Source organism: Malaya genurostris, chromosome 2, assembly GCF_030247185.1.
Source record: "Malaya genurostris strain Urasoe2022 chromosome 2, Malgen_1.1, whole genome shotgun sequence".
NCBI lineage: Eukaryota > Metazoa > Arthropoda > Insecta > Diptera > Culicidae > Malaya > Malaya genurostris.
Genome location: NC_080571.1, coordinates 118,453,068 through 118,463,183, shown reverse-complemented (window position 1 = coordinate 118,463,183; position 10,116 = coordinate 118,453,068). Strand labels below are relative to the sequence as shown.

The window sequence follows — 10,116 nt, the reverse complement described above, 5'->3', positions numbered from 1 at the left end:
CAACGAAAAAAACTTTGGGGTCTCGTTTTTTATATGTAGAAAGTGTGTGTAAAATTTGAAAAAAAAAATGGTTCAGTAGTTTTTGAATGATGATGGACACGGACTTTCAAAACCTGCTTTCTAGAAAAACTCGTTAAAAATTATTTGTCTATAAAATCAATGGAAACAATTTATTACTCCAGGGAGCCCGAAGGGTGTAACATTTTTAATTTTTTTTTTCTTTTATAATTTATTATAATGAAACATTTCAAGAATGTTTTGTTAAGTTTCGAAGTCAATCGAAGCAGAAATCTTGGGCCTGTGCGCCGAGCTCTTACTTCTTTGCAGAATGAGATAGCCATAGATGAAGGTCCAGAGTCCAGAGTCTCGTTCCAATAGGATTGAAAATTTCACAGAATATACTTGAAATGTTTTACTATAAAATAAAGAAAATAATAAATTAATTTTCAAAAGTTAGACCCTACCCGCCCCTTAAATCTACTATTGAATTGTGAATCAAGTTTGATGATCAAATGGCTGTCTTTCCGGTTCCGGAGAAATAATGGTATGACGTAACCGGACGGAGTGACGTAACTGACAAAACGTGTTGTGTTTACCGCCCAATTTTATCAGAGATGGTTCAGCCGATTTTAACAAAAGTCTAGGCTCGTTTGAAAGCTACTATTGAATTTTGGACGAAGCTTGAAAATCAAATTGAATCTTTCAAATGTGACTATTTAAATGGCAAGAGAAAAACATTAACACACAAATAGGTGAATTAAGAAGAGTTTTTTTTATTTAAAAGCGGCAAACAATCGACCGAGATCAGTTATGAATGAATACAGCTACGAGACCTAGACTATGTTGGTAGAAGATCAACGCAGTATTTTCGAAACAAATATGTTGCGAATATCACATGAACCACGAGTTACAAAAGCTACTTGCTCGTACACAAAACTAAATTTTGATGGTTAGAATGAACAACCCAGTGAAAGCTCGGTAGGCAAAAAAGGAAGTAAGGAACAGCGAGAATGATCGAACGACCAAATGGATGGTGTACTTAAAAAGTTTAAAAAATATTGGCGGTTTAGGTTTATCTTCAAACATTTTTTATTGTTTTATTTTACACAATTTCTTTTATATCATCATAAGATATAATCATTTACATATAAAAATAATTTATTTCTAATCTAGAAATGATCGGAAACATCAAATTCTTCTCATAGTTTCGTTAACATGCTCGATAAATAATAATAATCATAGAATAGTGCATAAGGGTTGTGGACAATGAAGTTCGTATTTACAGAAAAAAAAATCTTCTGATACAGCACTCGCTATATTTTATAGAAGTGAAGTGTGGTTGATGTTAATATGTGAATAATTTAATCTATGTATAGGTTCTAAGTTTAAAACGAATTTAAATATTTGAGTCTACTCTATACATGTTGCACACTACTGTTTTGTTCTAAGGAATTACTCGTTACTATAGTATTGTGCACTTTTAGTGCAGCGAACATAATATGCTTAAAATAATAAATTTTACGAAAATATTATTCTAAAGAAGCTATAGCACTACTGAGGCGCGTATTGCATTGCGAATGATTGATTGCTTTAGTCTTTTTCAATTTTTCTTTTTTGTTCACTATGATATTTCTTACTGTATTCAAATATTTAATCACAAGTCTGTGATTATATCCATGGACTCGGCTATTGAACGGCTACTGTGAACTGAACTAGATCTCGTACTGCTACCAGTTCCATCTACTATTCCAATACCATTTGTTAGCATTGAATTGTTGGCTCCGTTGACAGTATACGTATGGCGCTTCTTTAGATCACTGTGCAAACGTGTTAGCGTTTCACGTATTTCAAGTGAAGCTGAATGCGATTTGGTTATCGCAACACCCGCATCCCTGAGTGCTTCGACGTAATTTCCGCATTCCATCAGCGCTTTGGATCGAGCGTAGTACCCATCATAAGCATTTGGTTTGATTTCAATAGCTTGAGCCGCTAGTTCAATAGCATCTGCTGCATCCTATTAAAGTAGCATTTAAAATGAAAATTACATTGGTGAGCTTTACGCGAGACCTAACTAAAACTTACGTTCATTTTTCTCTTACACCGCGAAAGGTTGAGTAAAAAATTGAACTTTAGCTGCTGGAACGTTGCGTTGTTAGCAGAGTTGTTGTTGGCATCGGCAGTGTAAATCGTTTCCGGGATATTACCGTTATTGGACACGATGGTAGTCGAAGGTATCTTCTTCAGTGCGTATAGATAACGATGGGCGGCTTCTTGTAGACGATTTTTACGATACAGTGTATTTCCGTCTTCCAGTAATTTATTCAATAGTATGAGCCTAAAAAAACAAAATTATAATTTAAAGCTCTGGAACGTCATCTTTATGACTATTTATTGATACGAGATTTTGAATTGAAATTTTTTTTGGGCTTTTGTGATCTATTTTCGATCAAAATTAGAGAGTTTGGACAAATTTGCCTTCAACTATTTATTGTGAATCAATTCATTACTATGTTCAACTTTCATTGAATTCAAATTTAAGCTATTATCCAAGGACAGAGTTGGTACGGAAAAACATATTCGACTCAAAGTTTACATGAGTAGAAAATCAATGGTCTAGAAATCAAACGGTAGTCAAAATCAAATTCACAACAACTTAAATTCTTTTAAAAAATAATATTCAAACTTATTGCAACTCAATAGTTTAATTTAATTCGCTGAGTAAAACTTGAAGTCTACTTCCGCAATGTTTTCACCGTTCAAGTAGAATTTAAGCAGTACGTCTGTTTAGTGATTCAAGTTGAGCTGTTAAGTGGCACTAGCAGTTCAGTTTGAACTGCGATGCATTAAAAAGACGAAAATGAATTTTAAAATGTTAAGAAAAAGAAACTTCTGACTCATCCAATTTTATATAGATTTGCAACAAACTGATCTCGTTAGTAAGTAACATTCAATAACGTCGGCCATTTTCTAACACAAACCAATAGTTATGCCAAATATTCGAGTTTACTGTATCAAACCAATAGTTATGCCAAATATTCGAGTTTACTGTATTACACTTACATTATTTCGGATTTGCCATTAGCCATCGCCCAGGTTGCGGGGCCAAGTTTAGCTCCGCGTTTCAAAAAGACTTGCACCACCTGAACGTTCCGGCATGCTATGGCACGGTCTAAAGGTCGCATTCCGTTGATGTCAACGTGTTCGATCTGTGCGCCATGATCCAGTAACATTTGCACCAACGCAGCTGATCCTTGGTAAGCTGCCAAATCTAGCGGCGTTCGACCCGTACCATCAGCATGTTGTTTGTCTGCATTTCGTTCCAACAGACATTTGGCCGCTTGCTGTTTACCTCGAAGGCAGGCCCAACTGAGTGCAGTCAAACCATCTTTATCCTGCGTACCCATTACAGCTCCTGATAAAATGAAAGAGTTGAGTGCTTTTAAACCTAATTAACTTATTGTAAATAACTACCTCTGTTAAGTAACAATTCTATGATTCCAACATGACCCTCTTCCGCTGCAACCATAAGTGCCGTTTTGCCATTGCTATCCTTCTGTTCAGTGTCAGTCTGGTTCTGAAGTAATCGCTCAACGATTGCCCAATGCCCTTCTTTGACAGATATAAGCAAAGGGGATTGATCTTTCCTATTCTTTATATCAGTTGTTGCTCCCCGACTAAGAAGAATTGTCACGGTTTCGGTATGTCCATTCGCACATGCCGTGGTGAGGGCAGTTTCTCCGGTAATAATGTCCAATCGATTCACATGTACCTCACCCATATCTAGAAAGTCTTCGACAATTTCGGTATTGCCATGTCCGGCAGCTGCTATTAGTGCTTGTTGGGCTGCTTGTTCCAGAGTAACGTCGTTGCTATCAGATCTAACATTCCAATCGCACGCTACCAGATACTTCACTACTTTCAGTTTTCCGGTTACAGCGGCATGTACTAGAGCACAGCGTTGAGATGTGTCGGTTTGTCCTAGAGCACTACCAGCAGCAACTAATTGTCGAACAACGTCGCAATGCCCTTTTGCGGATGCCAGAATAAGAGGAGTACAGCCTTGACTGTTCGTTTTTTCGACATTTGCTCCGAATTCCAAAAGCAGACTCACCATTGGAACGATTCCTTCATGTGCAGCTATACAAAGTATCGGTGCATTTCCAAGAAAACTTGTTACATGATCTGGTGACGCTCCAGCAAGTAGTAGCAACCTTGATACCTTTATATTAGGGTTATAAACGTTTCTCAATGTACAAAGTGCGGACGATACACAGGACGTCACTGATGCTACCCAATATGCTTGCAGATCCCTTGGCGATTGGTGCTGTGGCGCGGAACGGTAAAGGTGAGCTTTTAGAATATGATGTCCAAGCTCGAGTGCCTGTTCAGGATCGAGTGGAGCTTGCAGTCGTGAAAATCGTAACGCGATTCCGGCATGTCCATTTCTGAGATCACAAAGAAACTTTGAACTTTCTCCGTCATCTCGTCTAATTAACCACTCCCTGAAGGATGGATGGAAGAACATGTACGTATTATCGATGCGCTTGATTAGAAATCCGGTGAGAGTCTTGAATCTGCACAGAAATTCATCTCTATCAATATGTTCACCACCTTCGCCTTCCACGATCAGAGCATTGACGGAGTAGAAAATTTCAGTTAGTGTTAATGGATAGAGAGCCGATAGACAAACGCTCAGTATACTAGAGATCCTATCGTAAGCAGTCGCGGTCGGAAAGCGTAAGTTGAAATTAAGTAGAAAAATTTGTGCCAGTGAAACTGGGAGCACCTTGAAGCTGCTCGATTTGATCACCAAGCTGCCACGCTCGATTAGATCCAGCGTTAGCTTGGCATAGAGGAAGGAACCTTTTGTCAGTGTGAGCAAGTACTGAGCGAATTTAAAATGTAGGCTTGTATTGATGATCTCTTTTCCACCAGCAATATTGTGTTGAATACTGGAACTCTGATTTATTCGGAATGTGATGTACTCGAGGATATCCTTTTGTAAACTCTCGTTAGTATTCCAATTATCGAGGCTCATCTTTGTGTAGGCTAAACCTTTGGTAAACTCAAGCATTTGGGTTCGAATGGTAGCAATCACTTTGAGCCACGTAGGAAAATGTTCTGTCATTTTTTGCAAGAAAGAAGCTATGGTGTCACCATGATCCGGTCGATGGTACTCCGCTTCACATAAGGCGTCAATCAAGATCACACAATTTTTAGGTGCTATTTTTCCTACTCTGCGCAATGCAGAAAGGGGCTCTAGTATACCCATGATCATAGCTCGCTCGGGATCAGCGATACATTCCTTAACACTCAACACATTCTGCAGAGATTGTTCTCCAAGCAAAAACTCGTGATAGGCAGAAAGCTGAGGTGCTTGACAAAGCTGAGCTGCCAAAGAATGGATGAAATCTGGTATAAGGCAAGTCGAATTATTGTCCGCTTGACAAAAGTGATAAGCGACTACGTGTGAGGCCAAACTACGTAATCGGTCGTGTGCAACATTGATTTGGCAATATATTCCATCATTTTCTTGGATTGGCATCTCTTTCCGTCTACCGAAACAGGAGTACTCTACGAGCTGTAAAAGGAGTGCCGTTTTGCCTGTTCCGAGGTTACCACTTAACAAGATTCCTGGTGAATCAGTAGCTTGAACCGCGTTGGCCAGCTCCCGTACTAGCCAATGACGACCGACAAATAACGGATCGGGTTCTTGAGTAGGCACTTCGAAGAAAAGCGGTTTTAATGTCAGTTGTTGCTGTGGACGATATTGCGCGAAGCGAATTTTAGGATCTATTGGGCCCTTGATGTGTCCGGATCTTGCAGATCTCCGTACTGTCGTTTTTCGGGTTTTGAACAGGGTTAGATCATCCATGTTTACACCGTTTTGAGATGCTGCGAAAAAAAATTTTTTTTTTCGTTTAAGTTCACTAGATACTAGATTAATGCTATACTTACTGGTAACCGAATGTCGTCTACTTAGTGGACTTGATGAGGCATTACTTTGCTCCGATATAGAAACTGACATCATGGATCCGATGGAATCACAGCCGTTATTATAGTGGTTAGGTTCTTGCAACTGCAACGTTCGGGAGACGTCGGCCTCGGACGATCCTGTCAGCGTTGATACCGGACTCGTGTTGGTGGAGGTGAGCGAGCTGCAGGATTGATTTGGTACGCGCATATTGCGGCGTGGGTTATTCTCCAGGAAGAATCCAAGTCGAACCTGCAGCTCGTCTTGAGATGTCTTCGATTTTGAGTTGAGCAACATAGGTTTCACGTTTCCACCTTCATCATCTGGAGAGAGAGAGAGAGAGAGAGAGAGAGAGACAGAGCAAAAAAGGAAAGCTCTACAATGATGAACAAATATCGATATATTTAAACGGTGAAATACATTCAACATGCAGAAAATAAATCAAACATCTAAATAATCACTTAATCAAATTACTTTATTCGAATAACGTTTCATATGAACGGCTGAAAGCAAAAATCGGATAAGTGTAACCCGTTTAAGTATTTTTGAATGCAAAAATCAGATAAAAACATTGAGACCCAGAACCGGACATGGATGTTGCAATGCAAGAATAGTTTAAAAATCGTTTTTCTGCAAGAACCGGACAAAGTAACTTTGAATGCAAAAACCAGACAAAAACTTAACCGGTTCATCCAAAACAATTGTATTTATCCGGTTTTTACATTCAATGTTTTTACAAACTGCCGCTGTAGGAACGCAGCACGGATCAAGTTGCCCTTAACAAACAAGCAAACCATGCTTCGTCCACATAAATACATTTGTTTTAAGGCTCTTGAATCAGCAAATTATTCGTGATTTACACGTAGAAATATTAAAAAATTATCTTATCAAATCTGCAACAAGTGCTGGGTATGATTTTGGAAGAGAATCTTTATACACATTTCAAAATTCAGAACTCAAACAAATATTCAATAAAACGAAATAAATCAATTTAGCTTTATGATCAACTTGGACAATAATTTTTCAGCGAAATAGATAAAATTTGACGAAATGGTTTTCGATGAATAGACTTTTGGTGGCATGACTTTCGTCAAAAGATTGAAAAATTTAGTTCTTCAAATCGCTGACATTGGATATTACGCTGAAACTGATCACACATGTCTAAAAATCAGTTGTGAAAAGCTCACTAGCGAACATTCTTCGCGAACAATTATTGGTGTTATCACCCTGTATAATAAGTTTCGTTCAGTTATGTTATGTAGGTTTACCTTCAATTCGATTTGTGTTCGTAACAAAGATGAGCTCAATTAATCATTGAGTATGAAAATAAACAAAATTCGATTACTTAATTTTGTTTATCAGGTATACAACTTTGCTTCCGCCGTTTTCCGATAGGTGGCTGTACCCTCTGAGGCTTGTCAAAATACATAGTTGATAATGCCTTTAAAGTGAGTGTGTACAGTGCCTAACGAATTGTCATCGCCGTTTCAGTGACAGTTGTTCTTGTTTTCGTATTATTCACGCTCGAAAATGTCTGTTTATGTGCCCAATTCTCGCCATATGGGGGAAGTTTTACTTTTCAGTTACAATTCGAAAAAAATGCAGCTGAAGTGCATCGAATGCTCTCAGAAAATTACGGTGATGCTGCTTTGAGCAAAAGAACGTGTCGAGAGTGGTTTTAACGTTTTAAGAATGGTGATTTCGATGTCGAAGACAAACATGGTGGTGGAAAAGAAAAAACCTTCAAAGATGAACAACTAGAAGCATTGCTTGATGAAGATTCTTGCCGAATCGTTGGGAGTGAGTCAGCAAGCCATTTCAAAACGTCTCAAGGCACTGGGCATGATTCAGAAAGAAGGAAACTGGGTGCCGTACGAGTTGAAACCGAGGGGCATCGAGCGCCGTCTATTTGTATGTGAGCAACTGCTTCAAAGACAAAGCCGTATGGGGGTTTTTACATCGAATCGTAACCGGTGATGAAAAGTGGGTTCGATACGATAATCCTAAACGCAGAAAATCATGGGGAAAGCCCGGGCATGCTACTTCGTCGAAGGCAAAACCGAATATTCACTGCGCCAAGGTTATGATTTGTATATGATGGGATCAGCTCGGTGTGATTTACTACGAGCTCTTAAAACCGGGTGAAACTATCTGAGGAGATCGCTACCGAGCGCAACTGATGCGCCTTAGTCGCGCGCTAAAAGAAAAGCGGCCACAATATCAAGAGCTACATGACAAAGTCATCCTCCAACACGACAATGCTCGGCCTCATGTGGTCAAAAAGTACCTGGAAACGCTGAAATGGGAAGTCTTGCCCCACCCGCCGTATTTCCCAGATGTCGCCCTTCTGACTTCCACCTATTCCGTTCCATGGCACATGACCTGGCAGATCAACATTTTCAATCCTTCGAAGAGTTGGAAAAATGGATTGCTTCATGGATAGCGTCAAAAGAGGACTCCTTTTTTCGAGCCGGGATCCGAAAATTGCCGGAAAGATGGGAGAAAGTTGTCGCTAGCGACGGACAATACTTTGAATAATACATCTGTAAGCACTTTTTCGCAATAAAGTCTTTAATTTTGAAAAAAAAACGGCGGAAGCAAAATTGTACACATGATAAATTTTCAATATCGCTCTTAAAGTGTCAAACGATCTACTTTTTTATCATTATCAAGTCACAACTTTCGACAATAAAGTATGCATCCATGCAACGTGACTATAGAACGGCATTCCTTCATTCTTAAATGCATTCCGTTGGATTCCGTAAATATTTGAAATCAACGTATGTGAATCACACTATCAATAGTATATCAAGATCTCTTGCATTTCTCGTTTGCTACCAGCATTATCAAGATGCATCCCAGACGGTTTGATTTCAAAAATTGCGTCTGCATTTTACGATGAGTCAGCACTGCGATATTCGATAAATGTGGAAGAACAACAGCCGTCTGGATATAGAAGACGAAGTTTATTGATCGATGCACGGTGCACCATTATCGCGAATTGCCACTCTCTTCGCCTTTGTGAAAATTTACCGATCATTCGTAACGTTCTACTAGCGAGTGGCGAAGAGGCTTGAAGCATCCTACCTTACTAATATTGGTTACATCAAAGTGTTCATTCGTTGTCTGGATTTTCAATACAAAAGTAATCATACTGGTTTAGGGCATTCTGAAACCTTTCGGGGCACTAAATTGGTAATAATTTACTCTTTTTAATGTAAAGCTGACTCGCCAATTTTTTTATGCTGCGATCTTGCCTCGTGAGAGCATAAAACAATCCGCGAATGAAATACGATCACCTGAAACTGAGCGGTTCTCAAGTTGCTACAAAATGTAAGATCGAGAATCAGATACCAAAACATTAATTACGCAACAATGCGCTTCGACATTTCAAAGAACAAAGAATTCATCCGTAAAGAAAATTGAAAGCCCAATTAACTTTTTCGTTCTTAAAATGAATTGCTGTTAAGGTTGTACACTTCTAGTAACTTCTTCTAATTTCTAAACGCAATGGGACTGATCATTGCCGGCTGTGATGATGTATGTCCACTCGAACAATTAGCAATGCATTTCGTTTAACCGCAGTTTGCCGATTAGCAATTGTATGAAGCTATCGTATCGTTGTACCATCCTGCTCCGGTCGGAACGTGAATCAAATTGCATCCTGAATCCTGAAGAGCAGGTATTCGAGTCGATATGAACGAAATCTGATTTAGTAGGTCTAAAATTTAAATTTGAAACTCAATAATAATTATCACAACTTCTTTTTCGAGACCTTCAAGTCATTCCCCCTTGTCCATTGATAGGGAACTGATCTTACAAGCCGGTTATCGTATGTTAGAGCCTGACCTGGAAGGGGGTTTAGTGTCAAAAGGATCGTGGCACTAGCCATGTAATCTCTGAATGTCTGTGGAATTTGTTAAATTTTCGATTGTTTGCAAATAATTTGTGCTTAGAATCGCTCTGATTGGTTATTCAAAGCAAAGCCGAATCTATTGATAATTCAATTTGGAAAATTGGTGTCTTGAGACCAATATAGTCCCTATTTTAGACTAGTTTATATTTTGTAGCAAGAGGTAACAGATGTAGTGTTTTCAAGATTCAGAACAAATTTGTTCAAATCAGGCCCGTGCGGAGGGGGG

At 38.9% G+C, this 10,116-nt stretch overlaps 1 protein-coding gene across 5 annotated transcripts in view; it reads right to left on the bottom strand.

The window, feature by feature from the left end:
• Window positions 1-1,167: 1,167 nt before the first annotated feature.
• Window positions 1,168-10,116, bottom strand: part of LOC131433055 (protein TANC2) — a 199,318-nt gene continuing 190,369 nt past the window's right edge. For 3 of the 5 annotated variants that reach the window (XM_058599800.1, XM_058599798.1, XM_058599801.1), the window contains 5 exons: window positions 5,959-6,297; window positions 3,472-5,895; window positions 3,061-3,412; window positions 2,083-2,335; window positions 1,168-2,014 (listed from right to left, as the gene is read on the bottom strand). In XM_058599800.1, coding sequence (XP_058455783.1) covers window positions 1,655-2,014; window positions 2,083-2,335; window positions 3,061-3,412; window positions 3,472-5,895; window positions 5,959-6,297 — 3,728 coding nt within the window. In that variant the 3' untranslated portion in view covers window positions 1,168-1,654. The remainder of the gene's footprint in view (window positions 2,015-2,082; window positions 2,336-3,060; window positions 3,413-3,471; window positions 5,896-5,958; window positions 6,298-10,116) is intronic. The other 2 variants (XM_058599803.1, XM_058599802.1) reach the window with 1 other exon arrangement.